This window comes from Lutjanus erythropterus, chromosome 2 (genome assembly GCF_056507025.1).
Source record: "Lutjanus erythropterus isolate fLutEry1 chromosome 2, fLutEry1.hap2, whole genome shotgun sequence".
In the NCBI taxonomy this organism is placed as follows: domain Eukaryota; kingdom Metazoa; phylum Chordata; class Actinopteri; order Lutjaniformes; family Lutjanidae; genus Lutjanus; species Lutjanus erythropterus.
In genome coordinates this window covers 30,442,021-30,460,724 of record NC_139318.1, presented here as the reverse complement: position 1 = coordinate 30,460,724, position 18,704 = coordinate 30,442,021, and the positions used below count along the sequence as shown (strand labels likewise).

Genomic DNA, 18,704 nt, shown 5'->3' with positions numbered 1-18,704 from the left:
CTTCATGCAAATATTCAGGAGTTCATGGACCAGTGTGAAGGAAAAAAAAAACAGAATCACAAAAATCGTGCCAAGGCTTTCTTCGAGGGCCTGTTTTCTTTTTTTGTCTTGGAAAAGTTAGGCTTCTCATTTTCTGAGAATCCCTTAAAGAAGTACCAGTTTTTGCAGCGTGCTGTTACATCAGACTGCTGGTCTGAGTGATGGAATGAGGACGTGGTGTCAGAACAATGAAATACCGTGGATGGATTAGCATACAAGCAGCTCTTTAAAATCATATGGCCTTCCTGCGGGTCTGGCAGAAAATGTTTGGACTTAATACACTTCAGGGCCTGTGACCCTCTAGCATATGTGCTGTTTTTATGCTACTGTGGCTTATCTAAACTCTGTACACTCTTAATAAGCTATTAGCTTATTAGCTTTCAGAAAAGGAATAAAGACAGCACAAATACTTGAAGCATGAAACTTGTAGAGTTTAGTTAACTGCATTGCACTTACACTAAATATCTTAATGCATCAGCCTCTATTAAAATATCGTGTCACACTGTCTACTGTGTAAAGATACACAAACAGAGCAAGCAAAGGTGCGACAGAAATCTACCTGCCGTTTTTGAAAATAGCAACTGACTATCCAGCCTATGTAGGAATCCCTCATTTTACAACCTGTCCCTCTGACATGACTGTTTTTCTAACCCAATATATGATAGATGTTTGAGAATGGAAGAAAGAGAAATAAATGGTCATGATGAGGAATCTGTCCAATCCGTTGTCAGCTAGCCACCTAATCTAATCCAGCAGTCCTGTAATAAAATCCTTCCTTCATTAGGCCATAATGTTCTGTTTTTGTTGTAATTGTTTTAGATAAGAGTTGTTGTTGTTATCTTTAAGGTAGTTTTGGGGGCTGTGGTTTGTAATTCTTTCCAAATGTATACATTAAATTATATATATGTCTATGTATAAAAATCCTAAGCCTAAACAGATATTTGCTTACAAAAATATGCAACTACATATTTCAGTCTTATTATGATTTGATGTTGGTTTAAATGCCATTTTGCATCTCTTTGGGATGATGACCCTGACATTTTCACTCGGCCAACTTCTGGATACATGGTAGAGTAATCAGATTACTATTGTTCTTTAATGATATTTGTGTTTGCTTAGCCATAAATTAATATAATGCTGACTTTGTTCACATAAAGAGTTTGACATGTCTAATTTGAATGATAACCTTTTGTATCTTTTTTCAGGTTTGCTCATGTCTGCCATCACAGTCATCATCCTGGTCCTGTACTTTGCCATTGACAACTTTGTGATGCAGAAGCGCCCTTGGTTGCCAGAGTGCACTCCCATCTACATTCAGTACTTTGTCAAGTTCTTCATCATTGGTGTAACTGTGTTGGTGGTGGCCGTGCCAGAGGGGCTGCCGCTAGCTGTCACCATCTCCCTGGCCTACTCTGTTAAGGTGAACAAACACATACCGTACACACACTGTACATCTTTTGTAAGAGCTGTGAATTTACACACTGTACACGTTTAGAGGTGTGTCCATTCATGCATTTTCATTTTTTTTCAAAGACTGACACTGAATCCTTTTTTTTTTGCAGTTTGTTGTTGTTTTTATGTGTTTTTGCATGTGCAAAGTCCTGAACCTCACACAGAAAAAATGAAAAACGTGATTTGCTAGCATACATGAGGATTGGGTGTAGTTAATGGTCACACTGTGTCAATAGCTTATTTGATTCAAAGCAGAAAACAATTCTGATTCTGACAAATACAGAAAGCATGTTGCCCGAAAAGGCAATTCAGATGTCCATTTAAAAGTTTAAATACTTGAAACCATTTTCATCTTTGCATTGCAACACATCCTGGTCATCATGTTATTTCCACCCAACAGAAAATGATGAAAGACAACAACCTGGTTCGTCACCTGGATGCATGTGAAACTATGGGCAATGCGACAGCCATCTGCTCTGACAAGACAGGCACGCTAACCACCAACCGCATGACCGCTGTGCAGTGTTACATCGGAGATGTGCACTACAAAGAAATCCCAGATCCTGGAGCTCTGCCCCCCAAATCGCTGGACTTACTGGTCAATGCCATCTCCATCAACAGCGCCTATACCACCAAGATACTGGTAAGCCACCTGTAATGGTAGCCATTAAAAGTGACATTACCTAAATTTGGGATTGCAAAGCCAAAATGGTTTGCCAATCTGTCTTTATTGGGTCGCAGGTTGGCAGAGTGAAATGCATAACAATGCTATGATATGTTAAGTCATTTTCCAAATTGAAAATCAGTTTGGACCCGAGGAAGAAACCAAATTTATCTTTTGGGTTTCGGGTTGAAAAGGTTTGGGAACCCCTGCAATAGGGGTTGAACATTGTAACTGTAAAGACATAATGCATATCAGCACATACACCTAAACTTATTAATTTATTTATCCTTTACAAAACCAACCAATTCTTTAATATGCAATCTGACACTCTATATATACCTCTTCCATTTTTATAATGTACGTCCTATGTGCCAGTCGAGCCCTTAACCAGAGTGTTCAAGATAATCTATTATACTGTAACCAGTTTAGTTAAAAACACTTGAATAACTTGGGTTATCTGCAAATTTCAGCTCCCTCTGGGTGACAATGAAACCATATGACGAAAGCAGCCCTGAAACAGTGAGACAGCTCTGCAGTGCTTTCTTCTTGGCAAAGCAGGCATTCTGTGTCCTTGGCTGCTGTATTAGATTCATCAGGCATTCACTCAACTTGTCACCTTTAGAATGGTTGTGTAATTTTGTCTTATCTGAGAGCATAGCAGACTGTAATTGAATCCAATCTGTCTAAGTGCTCGAGATGATCTCTTGTTTACAGTGAATGCAGCGAAGAGAGATTTTCCCTAAACCAATAAGACCTGTATGCAATAATAAATGGATGTATAGATAGAAGGATATATAAATATACAGACAGATGGAGTGTTACATGTTCTAATCACAGAATCTGAAACCTGTTTGCGTTTGCATTCCTTCAAGCCACAGGTTTGATACTTAATAAAGCACTTGGCAAAAAATATAAGAGAAGCAAAGATTGCCAAGATCAGGATGTCTTCAGACTGTTATGCCTGAGTAATAATTTTCCTGGCATGACCATGTATACTCACCTGCACACAGACACGCACACACAATTTGTGCCTGTCTGTGTGTCACTATCCTTGTAAACCCCTGTAGAGTCTATTCATTGATGGCTGACCAACTGACAAATGCCCTTATGGAACATGCATGGGGAATGAGCTGAGCGGGCGGGACATCTGCGATAGAAGGATCCCACAGATTTCACTTCCTACCCCTCAAGGGACAATTGTAGTCTTGGTGAAAACAGAGCCTTGGTCACTGGGTTTTTAAGATGGAGAGTTACATATTTGTGACCATGCTTTAGTTTTAACTCTACTTTGAAAGATAGTAGATATACTTTGGCAATGCATTTTTTTTATTCCAGGCTTTATGCCAATTAGCATAATATAATATATAAAACAGCAACAAATGTAGTTTAATTCTTCAACAATGTACATGGTGTACAAGCCTGAGCTCAGGCTTTGAGAATAGATTACACCGAGTCTAGATGTGAGTTCAGTCCAAGTTGAGACTGAGACCCAAGAAACAAAACACTGCCTGTTCAATATGAGAAACATAACTTCAATCACACAGTGAAGTTTGAAATGTACAGGAAAAAACTAGCAGAGCAATTACTGCAAAAAAAAATAAACAAAAAGTAAGCATTTTTCTATGTAAATATGCCTAAATGTGTCATGATTTATTAAAGATGCTCAATATTTACTGCCACTAGAGCTGGCAGGTGAACATTAGCATCTCACACCAAAACAACTGCATACTTTGTTTACCCAATAAAGTTGGAAATAAAAGAAAGCTGCATCTGAACATGCAGTGCTCACACAACTCTGATCAAACTGTCAAACTAGGCAGTGTTGATCAAATGTGGATCAAGAGTCTGTTACTGACTGACTGACCATCACTTAAAATGTTTTCAGAAACATAGTTTAGTGTACTGTTTAGCTGTAATACAACAAACTAACTCGCTAGGCTGCCAAACTGAAAATGGACATGAAGAGGACAGAGATGCATGCAGGCTTGCACTCACATGCACACACAGGCACACACACACACACACACACACACAAAGGAAATGAATTTAGGAAGCCATTACTCCACTATACACAGAAAATAGTTGTTTGCTGACATCTAGTGAGGCTGAATGTTGTATATCAGAACTTTAAAACTGTGATTGCAAGACCAAAAAGAAAAAATATTAAAAAACCTGATATTCTTGCACAATAAAACAAGTTAACTATGAAAGTAAGATATTTTTTCCACACATTTGTGCAAAAAAAATATGTCTGAAAGGAGAATGTTTTGTTATTAAGCGGCAAAGACAAACAGCAGAAAAACAGCAAGAATAGGGCAATTAAAGTATTTTTGTCTCTATTTGGAGCGGACTGTAAGAGGTGAGAGTGCCGGCCAAGACAAAAGAGAAAAACACATTAGCAACACATTACTGTAAATCTTTTACATTATTAAGTCTTTGAATGTTGTTTGTAGCCACATAGTTCAAATGATTATTTAGTTCTGCTGGTGGAACTGTGAGTTTACCTCGGTTTCCCTTTTCCCCACAACATTTCTTCACCAAGACGTGCTACATTAACAAGATGTTATCCCTTCAGAAAAACCTGGAGGAATGCATTGCAGCATTACATCAGACCATTGTACCTCTGTAGCTGCTTAGCTCAACGGAATTAAGCACCAGCAGAGTGCGGCTTAGACTTGGTGGATTAAATGGCACATTTAGTCTGTTTTATAATCTCTTCATTCATAAAAGAGGTTACCTCATGCACCCAGATAGAAGTTAAACTTAGGGTAAACTTCAGAAGATATTAGCTTACATACCTTTCATCAACAGCAATTAGCTACAGTATGTATACTGCTACTTGCAGTCTGACTCTGACTACACTGCATTCGTACACATATATCCCTATACACATAAATTAGTTCATCCATGCATGCATACATAAGTACATTGTAATCACATGAATAAATATAGTACAGGACACAAAATCTAGTACAGCAATAGAAGATAGTACAGTACATGTCGTCATGGATGTATTTATTTACTGAGAGCTCTTATTATAATGAAGAAAAGGAACAGAGCAAAAGCAAGACGGAGAGGAACAGACATAATTATGGAATGAAGTGAACTCAGAAAGCAGGATGGAAGCGGGAAATTTCTGAGGAATATTTAGTGCATCCCTCCCTCCCTCCCCCTGCCGCCCCCACTCCCTCAGCACCACTCCAGCCCTGCAGTATGCTGGCTGGTGTGTTCTTATATAAGAGGCCAATCCTGTGGGATGCCAGGATGGCTATGGAAGTCTTTGATGGCCACCACACAAAGGCACAAAGGCAAAGAGGCAGGCTTTGATACCCGTATCAGTCCCTCTACTGCCTCTCTGGCTTCATAATACAGCCAGTGGTATAGCTCTACTTCTTCTGTCAGCACATACAGTGTCTAAAGTGGAGAAGCCTCATCCTCGAGGGAGAAATTCACACACATTTACACAATGAGTCCATCCACACGTACAGTATACGCACACTCATCCTCTACATGCACATGCTCATAGATACTGTATCCATGTGCCCACGTGCACTTATTCATATATTCTGAAAAGGAAGCGTGCATACATGAATAGAAATAAGCACACAAGAAGATCCTCAGCACACCAGTTTGCCTTGGTTGTCTCTTGCAGACAAGTAGAGCGTGCGACAGGGAAATTTATGAGCGGCATCCAGTGACGTCAATATACCAACGTCATTTCAAAGGAACATGCGTCATGGCCAGTGGCAAGAGCCTCATAGCAAACAGTCACCAAGTTGAATTAGACATATTTTTTATTTATTTCTTCTTTTCTCAACTTGAACTTCTACCCTTTTTTTCAGTTTTTCAGTTCAGCACTGACTACAAGAAGACTGCGTGTGTAGCATGAAACTAGCGATGTGCAGATACACACGACTGTCATGCAAATACACACATCTGTCAAATCAGGCATGCTCACGCACCGTAGCAGGTATTCAGATCACAGGTGTATGTTCTCGCAGCACAGTGGTGTGTGTTTAGCAAGGCTGTGTGAGTGTCCTGGGAGCTCAGTCTCATGTTGCTTCAACCACCTGCTCAGGTCATTATTCCGGTCAGGGACAAGAGAGGCAGATACACACACCTATACACACACAGATGGCTTTAATAGTGAGGGATGGGTGCTTGGGGAAAAGGAAAGACACTTGCAGTAGTTCATTGCTGGATTAAAGAAATGATGTTGAAATGTGGCTATTAGAAAAACAAGATTCAGTTCATGCTAAGTAGTGAAAAACTCCATTTGTCGCTCTACAGTGAGAAATTTATGGTTTGTAATTAAAATGGGCTGCCTTGTTTTTTTTTCAGTAGTGAGTAGTGAGTTCCTGATATAATTGGCTTTGGCTCACAATGCTTTTGTCATCTGGATGTTGCGTGCTTGTTTGCACAACATGGAGGAGAGATGAGAGTATCTTGGATGTCTCTAGCTTGAAGCACCCAGTGTCCCCACGGAATAATTTTGGACACCGAGAAAGAGAAAGAGACAGAGACAGAGAATCAGCAGAGGTAGCGGAGACAGAGACATCTTCAGCAGAATTATGTCCATCCCTTCTCTTATTCTCTCTTTCTGTGTTCAGCACTTGCTTACAGACTTGACAGTGTTGCTGAGATGGCACTGAAAGAGAAGTCGTCATCACATTAGAATGACAATGCTTTGATGTTTCAGAGGCACAAAGCTTAATGGGATCCCTGCGTTTTCCGCTCATATGACGTGAATGATTTCATGCTTCCAGATATTGTATTTTCCAGGTTTTACTAGTGTCAATTAAGCACATAATAAATTTATTTAGAGAATGTGAAATCAGTGGTGATAAAACTAAGATTATCTTTTTTAAGAAAGAGAATATTATATAGTTGTGAAGTAATGTTTGTGTTGCCTGTAATAGATATCCATGGTCTGTTTCACAGTAACCACTTAAACCTAAATGCCAGACTATGTCTTATCGTAAAATCAATGTAAAAGACAAAAATTAAATCAAAGTAATATTTGTAAAGTGGTTCATCATCAGCAGAATTAAATCTATAGGCAACTTAACCTACAATTGTGTTATTTCTATGTCAGTGTCTTACTAAACAGAGTTGATATTTCACACTCAAGCCCAGATGTCTGGATGGCGGCCAAGTTTCTGTCAGACATGAACTCAGTAAAGATGGCCACATATTGTAAAAAACTCCCACAATAATAAATCAAGGTGGCTGAGATCAAGGTATCGAGGTTTTTTATTGTTATTATTCAACACAAAGTTGTTGATTTGTAGTCCCGTCATGCGACACATACATACAACATGCAGATAATGAATTAAATTCAGAGGAGAATACGATAAAATTAAAAAATTAAAAAATAAAACACAGTTACGATAATATACAACAATATAACAGTAATGCATTTTGTAGTTATTTACATAGACACCCAGGAAATAATTTTGTAGGTCATTTTTGGAATTTGCATCAGGTTAAATGTAAACAGCAACAGAAGGTGATGATAATATGGTCGATATCTTAAAATACAAAATCTGACATCTGGGAAACATTGTCATCAATTTTGACTGCATTTGTGCACAAAATCATCATTGAAGTGAAGTCAGACTAGAGATGTGTGTAGTTAAAAGCAGGTATATTTGCAGCCTAGGATGTGGACACAGCAGTCCCATTTCGTCTGTTTCATTTTCCTGACCGGGCATTTGCCAGGAGCAGCCTGGACTTTAAGCTGGGTTAGCATGGCTCTCATCCTGGCTCATCTCTTATTCTAATAGGTAAAAGTAACAGAAATTCCACAGGCTTGAACTGTTTGTAATTGAACAGTGCTGAACACTGATGATGAGACCAAGTTGTGAATCTACTGTACCAATCTCTATTCTCTCAGCTCTTAACTAGCTAATTAATAACCTGTCCATCATACATTGAAAGTAACACCCAGGGTAAAGCAGTATTCTGTATTCAATTTGCTTGTCTGTGATGCCAAAGCTACAACAGTTGAAAGCCAGAGAATAAAGATGGTTATGTTAAAGTAAGACACAGGGAAGCATAAATGGTGGCAAGAGCAGCAATGCATCAAAATCTATGTGGATACAATTCCTGTAGCTTTGTTATCAGCATCACTGTTATTCGTGGGAGGTTGCTCATTTACGGAGAGAAAAATAGCACACGAGACAGGCACAGATTTCATTAGAGCAATAGTATAGTTTCTGTATTTGGTCAAGGTTGTTATAAATTGTGTATTGGTGCTCATTTATAGATCAAAGTATTAGTATACAGGAAGGCTTTATCAGTATTATCACTATTATAAGATACTGAAAACATATTCACACAGACTTGATGGTACTGGTTCTAAATGAAACTTGTTATGAATTTGAATTTGAGACTTATGTCTTGTCCTATTGTGGGAGTGTTCGCAAAAGAAGGGCAATAAAGGACATAACAAAAGACATATAGACATTAGAGAAAATAAACGGTCAGAGATGGAAGCTGAAAGCAAATGGAGGTAAAATATGTAATAAAGATGGAAAAGCACAATGAAAGAATGAAATAAGATGGCAAAATTATACAAGAACAGGAGAGAGAAACCACACTCGCGTGACAAGTGTCCTCATCATGGACTGGAAGACTGTATTACTGTCCTCCAGCTTGCCTCCAGGCCTTAGCCCAGTTGGCTGGTACAGTCATGTGGAGAGCTAGAATATCATCCACTCCTACATGTGAAGAAGGAACAACAAGGAAGGCAAAGGCGAGGGGGGGTGAGGTGCCTTGTAAGAGTCAGGGGGACACTGATAGCGAGGAAGAGGAGAACGCCATCCAGAGTGAGAAAGGAGGAATGGAAGGGATTGAGTAAGGGGAATGACAGAATAGAGAGTCTAAATCAGGGACAGAGAGAAAAACAGAGGAGAAGAAGGGTGGGGTTGAGTTGTGAAGAGAAGAGAAAGAAAATGGAAGAGAAAGGGAAGGAACAGGAGGGATGGATTAAGGAGACCCCCAGGTGGAATAGGAAGTAAAGTTGCCAGCTCTCCCTCTGGCATATGTCCTTGCCTGCGGGAGCACCCACGGACCAGGGAGAGGGCAGCTGGTCCTTAGCCACGTCCAGGCCAGGACGTGCCAACCGTGGCCCAGTCGTGCCAGCGTTGGACGTCCCATGCCAGCAACTGTCCTCGTGCGTAGAAACCCACGTCAAGCTAAACCTCTCCGGAATCTCTGAGAATTAAATACAGCAGCGTCGCTGTCTGCTTTTTGTTTATTTTCTGTTTATTCATTACTCTTTCTCCCTCCTTGATTTGTTTCTGCAGCAGCAGTCTCTGTGTTTCTCTACAAATGGCAGGAGTTGTGCCAAATGATTTTCAGTGACATGTTCCTAGTTCACAGTCTGTTTTCGCAATACGAAATGTTCTAATGTTGTGTTTGGATGTTGTGTCTAAATGGCACGCTGTGATGTGTACCTTTTGTGTGTTTGCATACTTATTTGATTACATTTTATTTGTACGTTTGTTGTTTTCAAAATGAAGAATTTTAATTGCAACAAAACAACTCACAGGCAGCAATTGTGGTTTGAAGAGCACCTTAGTAATCCAAATATAAGATGGTCTTGATGTTAAGATGCCCCTCCTCCTGTTTGGGAAAGATTCAGACAATACATTCTTCTTCCACCAGCAGCTCTACAGGTTGATAAGTTGGTTGATTCATCAGTCGGTCAGTCAGTCGTTTCACAACCTTCCACCCTTTTCACCCTAAGAGGCTGAAAGTTGGCATGGAGGTCAGGTGTGTGAGCCAAACAATAGCTGATTAACTATCAATGACAAGTGGCAAAAGGGGCATAGCAGTGGGAGTGGCCTATAAAATAAGATGCATGACTTCTAAATGGATTCATGTAACATGACCAAACTTATGAACCATTTGTCATAGACACTTGTGGGAGTCATTATTAGACTAAAGAGAGCTTTAGCTTTTTTTTAATTGTTGTGGAATTAATCTTTTAATTTGAATACGCCCACACAAACTCAGTCTTTTGATACAGAATGCAAATTTCAAATGTAAAACACAAAATTCAAATTTATTTGTATAAATATCATAAAGTAAGGGAAACTGCATAGTAAATGAGTGCAACTACTGGCACCCACTGGCAGAATAACAGTATTTTAGGATATAATTGAATGACTGGCTAAATATATGACTGGAATTAGATTAAATCTGTTGTCTTCAGTAGATTGTAGAACCACTGAATTGCTGCTTTCTAAGAATAGTTGGTAAGACATCTCTTATTAATTAAAGTTTTGATTGTATGAATTCTCATTTAAAACTACAGTATATCCTGTGTGGGTTCCAGCTGGCCATTTACATTTAGTTGTTTAGTGTGATGTTTTTCTGTTGCTGGGAGCCTATTCTCCCAAACACTTAGCAGACAGCACAGATGAGGCCATTTGTCCCATCCCCTCATTAGCCAATGACAGGCAGTGTCTTCCTGATGTAATCATTGGTCATTAGGAAAAGGCATTAATTCTGTTATTTACCGCAAACTCGGTATAAAGTATTTATACTCTTGTCTGTGTCTGGGAGACACACAGCTGAACATTAACCAGATATGTTCAATTACTAGGTGAACACGGGCCAGCAGTCTGATTGGGTTTTAATGATTAATGAGATTTTAGCTGACTGTCTCTCTAACCCTCTCAACTGGAACCTCTGGCTCATGGCAGCTGCAGCTAAACGGACATGTTAAATATGTCGGAGCTTCAGTGAATCGATATTCATTGTTTCTCAAGAAATTGTGGTTTCAAAATATTGAGCTTCTTATGAAAACGCTGAAAGCAGATACATCACCCGCTGGACGGATGAATTGAGCTTTTATAGAGGTTTGCAATGTTTAGCCACATGTCCACGGATCGTGCAGGATGCTTCCATGGTAAATACTTCATTGAAAGCAGGATTTACTGGAAAAAAACACACAGGAAAGTGAATGTTAAGACAAGTTCATTTAAAATGAAATAGCCCAAAATTTGCCTGAAAGGGCAAAGGGCAGTTTGTACAGCATACAGTACGATACCCTGTATCCTCAGACCATAAGACTGTTAGCAAACAGGAACAGAGGAGGAATCCCTCCTGCAGAACAGACACGCAATAGATGTCGCATGTCCAGAGTAGACAGAAAAAAAACAATTTGTAGAAATAAATGACAGTATTAAGTAAACAGATTGCAGTTTAGTAATAATTTCCCACTGCGTGAATATATATGTCAGCCTTTGTCATTTACCTTAAAAAGGCACATTAAAACAGTTTATTAGTATTATCTATCAAAACCTCATTAGCAGGTGGACAAGAGCAGTTCATAAGATGGAGAATGTGAGCGCACCAATTCCAACAAGCCATTAATGTGATAAACTTTGCCGCCGTTGCAGAATCTTTCTCAACACATTTCAGCAAGTGCTGAGTGAAGACAACAACAAGAAGAAAGTAAAATTCAAAAATGTTGAAATGTCAAGCTATCCTTTTAAATCTTATCCTGGTTGGAGGCTTGTTTAGACGCAGAGCAGCAAGCCTGCAGTCGATCTATTTTGGGGCAAATAGCACAGACTGAAGGTGTCTGCTTAGCAGCAAGTCAGAAGCATTATGTTCAGTGTGCCTTTGACATGCTATGTTGTGTGTGTGTGTGTGTGTGTGTGTACACGTATGTGTGTGTTAGAAAAAGAGAGTGTACCTGACAAGCTGTTCTTTAGCTGTGAGTGTAGGTGTCAAGTGTACTGTTGGTACTATATAGCAAGACCCCAGGGAGACTAGCTCTCAGCTCAGTGCCAGCTAATAGGGATCCGAATGAGCCGAATGTAACCAAACAGAATTGTGCTCTAAAGTACTGATTAACAACAACATACAGCAACACTTGCTTGCTATTGTTACAACATATTTGATTTACACGGCCCAAATAGAGAGCCTTACTCATGTTCCTTTGGATGTGCCACATGGGACCTAAACTCGGAAAGAACATGAGCAGTAGTCTGTGGTGAGAGACAAATTATTTTTTGATTCCGTCTGAATTGTTCCATGAGTTCCACATATCTTGTTTGTCAGTTTAAAACATTTAAGTTTACAAGTCAAGCAAATATCAGTTTGCACTGGGTTTGTTGTAGTTTAGCTTAGTAAACAACATCTCTCGTCTCGCACAATATACATCAACACCAGACTCACGCCTTGTAACGTTACCTTACCTGAAGTGTCCAGGAACTCCTGGTGCTTTTATTAGCCATGAGGAAAAAGAACGAGTAAGACCCGCTGTTGTGTGACTGCATCCAAGTATGAAAACACACAGGCATCGTGGCTTCAGCGGCTAACTTACGCAACTTTTGTGTGTGTAGTCTTTTTAATTACATATACACACAGCCTGATACTTCAACTGTGACTGTCCTGACTTGAAAAAATAGCTTTTAAATTGACCAATATAGTATGTGTGATTCATGGCACAATTCAAATAATATCAAAAAATAATTTGTCACTCATCATTGACTACAGTTCTTTTTTTTTTTTTAAGTTACTTCCCCATGTTAGTCCACAGGAAGGGGCGTGACTTAGGCACTCTGTTGTGTTTATTTGCTTTGGAGGTGAAACCATTAGTTGATTAAACAGGTGGTCATATGACAGAAAGGTCCGGTGGGATACTTTCTGTCCCAGGTGGGATTTACTGGGATCTATTGTCAGAATATGACAGGAAGGAAATATTATATTCATAAGTATGTTTTCATGTAGTGTAGAATCACCAGACAATAAGATAGTTGTGGTTTTGTTACCTGAGAGTGAACCATTTTTATCTAAAGAGGGCGTGGGTCTTCTTCCATGGAGGCCGCCCTGTTGCACTGTCATGTTTCTACAGTAGCCCACAACAGACAAACACTGCTTCTAGATATGTACGTAGGCATTTTGCGCAAGTACTTGCGTCCACCGTAGGTTCTCCTACACAGTTGGAAGAGGAGAATAGGACTGCAGCTAACGATTATTTCCATTGTTGATTAATCTGTAGATTATTTTCTTCGGTTAGTTGTTTGGTCTATAAAATGTTGATCAGTGTTTCCCAAAACCCAAGATAACATTCTCGAATGTCTTGTTTTGTCCACAACCCAAAGATTTTCAATTTACTGTCATAGAAGAGTAAAACACAGAAGTTATTCTCACGAAGAATTATTAAGAAACTGGAATCAGAGAGTTTTTACTTTTTTTCTTAAAAATTTACTTAAACTGATCAACCAGTTATCAAATGGTTGGCAATTAATTTGATTGTTGCCAACTAATCGAGTATTTGATCAGTAATTGAGAGTAAGAGGAGGTGTTACACTCTGCAAGCTCAACACTAGATTCCTCTAAATCCTGTTTCTTTAACTGGCAGTGATTTTGATAATCAGTGAACAGTTCTAGTCATTTTTCAAGCAGAAGTGCCAAGTGCTTTTGGTTCCAGCTCCCCAAATGTGAACATTTGTTGCTTTACTTTGCATATACAATAGGTAACTGGAGTTGTTGAGTTTTAGACTGATAGTTTGATAAAATGAAGAATGTGAAGATGCTACTCTGAGATTTTGCTAGGCATTTTTCATTATTTTCTGATGTTTTCGAAGCAGTCGATTAATTAATTTCCTCATTAGTATTTCTGAGAGTTAAGTTGCACATCTTTTTTGTTGCAACATCTTTTATCAAACTAACTTGAATATCATCTTGAGAGCTTGTGATTATGTGAAGTTGTGTTATGAATAATGACGGTAAAGGCTGCACACTCTCAGATGTGTCCAGACTTGTGAGCATCAGTGTCACTACAGTGGTCAGTTTGTGTGAGAGTGTGTGTAGGATGTTGACAATAATGAGATTTGTTCTGTCACAGTGGCTTAAATAGAAGAAAGTGCCTTTTCAAGGAAATATGAATAGCCACACTATATGCTTTATTGCTTTTATTTCTCTGTGATTTGACAATTGGAAGATAGTGAGCAGATGAAGTGAAGCTTGGGAAATGCTAATAAATAAGGACTGGAGAAGATGAAAAAGGGACACACAGAAAGACTCAAGGACATGTGTGAAGTGAGATGAGTGAAAATCCTGCAAGAGAATCGGAGCCAAAGAGTAAGAATCCCCAAGTGGCAGAAAGAGAGAGCACCCTCTCTTTTCCCCCCCACAAGTCTGTCCTTCCAAGTATGCTTTGCCCAGTGTTACCATGGCAACGCTGAGTCTTCCACAAGCTGACCACATGCACACACTCACACACTTGCACATACAGTAAGTGTGTGTGCAGTTTCACACTTATACTGTAGCACCTGCGCAGCCTCGTGCACAGGTTTGAACAGACACACAGACACACACACACACACACACACACACACACACACACACACACACACACACACACACACACACACACACACACACACACGAGCTACAGTAAAAGGCTGTACTGATAATAAACACACTCTGGCTTTGAGAGACAGAGACATCACATGCTGTATAACATTTCCCTTCTACTTGGAGTAAATGTGTTGATCATCAGCACATTAATCAGCAACAGTTCTGACAAGTGAGTGATTTTTTTTTTGTTCAGGCAAAAAATGACATTCTCTGGTTGCAGCTTTTAAAAAGATGATTCGCAGCTTGTCTTTGTTTTCTATGACAGGTATTTGAATATCTTTGTGTTTTGGATTGTAAGCTGGACATGTGGGATGTTGTGATTGGTGTTTATTTTTGCCATTTTTTGATATCATATAAACCAAACAAGTAAATTTCTTAATTGAGACAACAATCTGCATGTTAATTTGGAATAAAATGACCATATCAGAATCACATTTGACATGTTTTATGTAAATTTAAAAAAAAAAGACAAAAAAAAAAGACACATCACATGCTGTGTCTATCATTTGCGCACGATCCATGCGGTTATGTAGAAATGTGGATGCTGAGATGTTCACTGAACCAGAGAAAAACACAGTTCCAAATGTACAATTAAATGTCCAAATTTAACAAATGTCCAGATTGCACTGGGTTGAGCCGTATGCCTGAAATAAGAACATTCAAATTTGATTCCATCCATCTCATCTCCTACCCTCCCACACAGAGCAACCCCTTCACCTGCTAGCTGGTTAATTATCACTAGCAGCTATTTCAAGCCTTACATTGGTCGCACTGCACTGAAGAAAAGAGAATCTCATTGATCGAATAGAGCACAGAACAAACAGCACAGGCAGTTTGTTCCTAAAATGTGTTCAGTTGAAGACTTTTGAGTCTCTATATCAGGATTTTCTTTATTTACTATATGAGAAAACACAATGACAGATAAAATATACACTTTAAAGTGCATAAAATGGGGGGTAAAACTATTATAAAATAGCTTAAAATCATCAAAACCTATGAAGAAAAACATCCAAAGGTAGCAAATGTACCACTATATTGCAGCAAATACTGGGCTTTAAAATCTTTTCCTCTGCCTCTCTCCAGCCTCCAGATAAGGAAGGCGGCCTTCCGAAACAAGTGGGCAACAAGACAGAGTGCGGCCTGCTGGGATTGGTCTTGGACCTGAAGCGGGATTACCAGCCAATAAGAAACCAGATCCCAGAGGAGAAGCTTTACAAAGTCTACACATTCAACTCTGTCAGGAAGTCCATGAGCACTGTCATTAAATTGTCTGACGGGAGCTTCCGCATGTACAGCAAGGGAGCCTCTGAGATCGTCCTCAAAAAGTGAGTCTGGTATTGTGATTAAAACGACATTATACGGATGCTAATTGCAGCACATAACCTTGTGGTACAGTAATATGATATAATCAAGCGCTGAATTATTACCAAACGTACAGCAAATCCATTTTGAGTGCATAATGTACTTAAGGGTATAACCTATTGCGGTGTGCAGTGAGAGTGGGCTGAGTTTCCACTAGAGGGTCATACGATTGTGACACTTTACAGTACATTGCAGTAAAAGCACAGTAACAAATAAGTCGGACAAAAACTCAGAAAACAGTTCTAAAGACTCTTCCACCCACTTAAGGAAGGAGCAGAAATTCTCTTTTGACAATGACTGACTAAAAATGAAAGCTACAAATAGCTTAATTTGAGGTTGTATGTATGGATGTATACATGTTTTTGCACAAGTAACAGCACATTTGGTCCTTTTAAAATGGCTTACAGCAAGTGAATTTGATCCAGGCCTTAGTGTTGCACTTTATACCAGTATACTGTTTTTTTTCCCCATTTGTATGTTCATTTATTTAACTAATGAGGCAATTAGGCAATGTCCTGGTGGTGCAGTTGGTCTACTCTCATGTCCCAGGGGTTGTCAGGTACTCCTGAGGCACATGACCACAACATCAAGGATCATGCTTCCATAACTGGCATGTGTTGAAAATATCCTGGACCATAACTTTAACACATTTTCCTCCATTTAGTTAGTGAATATCTGAATGGGTTTTGTAATTGGGTGCAGAAACAGCAATGGATAAAACACGCTTTCCTCAAGGTCCATTTAGTAGCTGTTATGGAGCTTTCAATCGGAATGCATGATAAGCAGCTGATGGAGTTTAAGATTGATGTTATTTTTAAAGCTGTGGTTCAACACTTTGGAAAATGAGAAGACAACACCACTCTCATATCTGTTTGGAAACATGAAGCTACAGTCAGCAGACAGCTTAGCATAAAGTGGGCTATTGTTTTTATACTTTTTGTATGAATTTAAAAAGCCAGATATAATAGGTTAATTAGTGAGATGGACAGTATTTTTCCACGTTTTGTGTTGAAGTGACTAATGGGGACAACATTTTTTGAAATTGCCCCAGAATTAAACACAACCTGTGCAGCCATCATTGGCAAAATAGGTCGCAACGTAATCTTGATGGGCAATTTCATCACCTGTCAAAGTACATCCACTTAACGTGCTCAGATTATTCTAAGCGTCTGACAACATAACATGTACAGAAACAGTCATTTTATCTTTGTAAAACGATAAGTCAGAAGACAAAATAAAGCTCAACAAAAACGTCTTGGTTAGTCTTTACACTGTTCCAATAATCACTAACTCTGGTGGCTTGGTCGAAATAAACTCTTAATTTACCATGTTGGTATTTTTTATTCGTCACTTAGACACAAATATATCAGAAAATAGGTCCTAAACTCCTGAGGCACTGATGATATTAATACCAAAATGTTTTCTGTTCATTTAAAGTCACTATGATTAAGACTGCATTTAGCATTCAATACTTCCTCAAGTGTACTCGTAATCCAGGATTCCTCTACAAGTACAGCATATTTAGTTTTCAATTTTGGGCCATTTTGACATAACTTGATTTAAAATATCCCCATCCCACCATTTCACCCTTAATCACAGATGCAGCCATATCCTGAACGAGGTGGGTGAGCCGAGGGTTTTCCGTCCACGGGACAAGGATGAGATGGTGAAGAAGGTAATCGAGCCCATGGCTTGTGATGGCTTGAGGACCATCTGTGTGGGGTACCGTGACTTCCCTGGTGATCCTGAGCCCAACTGGGACGACGAGAACAACATCCTCAGCGACCTCACAGCCATCTGCGTCGTTGGGATCGAGGACCCTGTCAGGCCAGAGGTAGGACCGACTGAGATGTTTCGGTGTCTGAGGGGAGTGGATGTCAAATGGGTGATACACTGTATGTGTGCTCACCATAACCGCCATAAGAGTTTTTATGATTTCATATACTGTGCCGCTTGTGTCTGCTGCCCCAGGAATGAATCACATATCACATATCAATATCAATCTATCCAATACCCACCTACTTTATGAATCATCTGTACAGTTTTCATACCTCTCATTTTTGAGAATAGGCTTTTCTATCTGCAATTCTATGATATCTGAAACAGTTGATCGAGACCTTGAAATGACAGCAAAGAAAAGAAATTTAATACTCTGTCAACGCTGTGTCAGTAAAATAAATCCTTCTTTTTGTAATTAATAGCACAGAAGATAAGTTACTGTTATACAAGGAGACATACTGTACAACTGATCAATATTATATACATAAATAAGGCATAAAATGGGTATAAATATAGATTCATAGATAAATTTTATTATTTAATGAAATTTGATTTTCTTTCTGGAAGTATGACAACAAAATTGATTGAGAAGGTGAAAGCTTTTTATTAATTTTGAGATTGCTTCAGACTGGGAGAAAGGTCCGTGTGGTTTTAATGTAATACAGTTTGATGAAATTATTTATAGAAGGTAGCAACTTGACCCCCCCAGTTACTGTTATAATTATATAATTTTAAATAATTAAGCCTCTTAAAGAACTGTCTGTGTGGGATGTTGGTGAATTAAATTTTGACAACTTAATTGCCAAACTATATACAGTTTGGATAAAAAGGTAAATATTTACTGTGTGCTAGTCTGTTTCTAAGAAAGTTTTTAATACGTAATTCTAACAAACTCTCAATAACCTTCTTCCTGGATTTCAGATCCTGTGATTGTTAATAAGCTTCTGTTCAGTTGGCAAAGTTAATCCACTTTTTTTTTCCTAGAAAGCCCAGATTAGGCACATAAACATTGCTATGGATT

At 38.9% G+C, this 18,704-nt stretch overlaps 1 protein-coding gene across 4 annotated transcripts in view; it reads left to right on the top strand.

Moving 5' to 3' along the window:
- atp2b2 (ATPase plasma membrane Ca2+ transporting 2) overlaps nucleotides 1-18,704 on the top strand; it is an 85,305-nt gene that overhangs the window by 47,841 nt on the left and 18,760 nt on the right. For all 4 annotated transcript variants that reach the window (XM_084736888.1, XM_084736879.1, XM_084736869.1 and 1 more), the window contains 4 exons: nucleotides 1,245-1,459; nucleotides 1,892-2,134; nucleotides 15,626-15,867; nucleotides 17,504-17,738. In XM_084736888.1, the coding sequence (XP_084593014.1) occupies nucleotides 1,245-1,459; nucleotides 1,892-2,134; nucleotides 15,626-15,867; nucleotides 17,504-17,738 (935 nt within the window). The remainder of the gene's footprint in view (nucleotides 1-1,244; nucleotides 1,460-1,891; nucleotides 2,135-15,625; nucleotides 15,868-17,503; nucleotides 17,739-18,704) is intronic.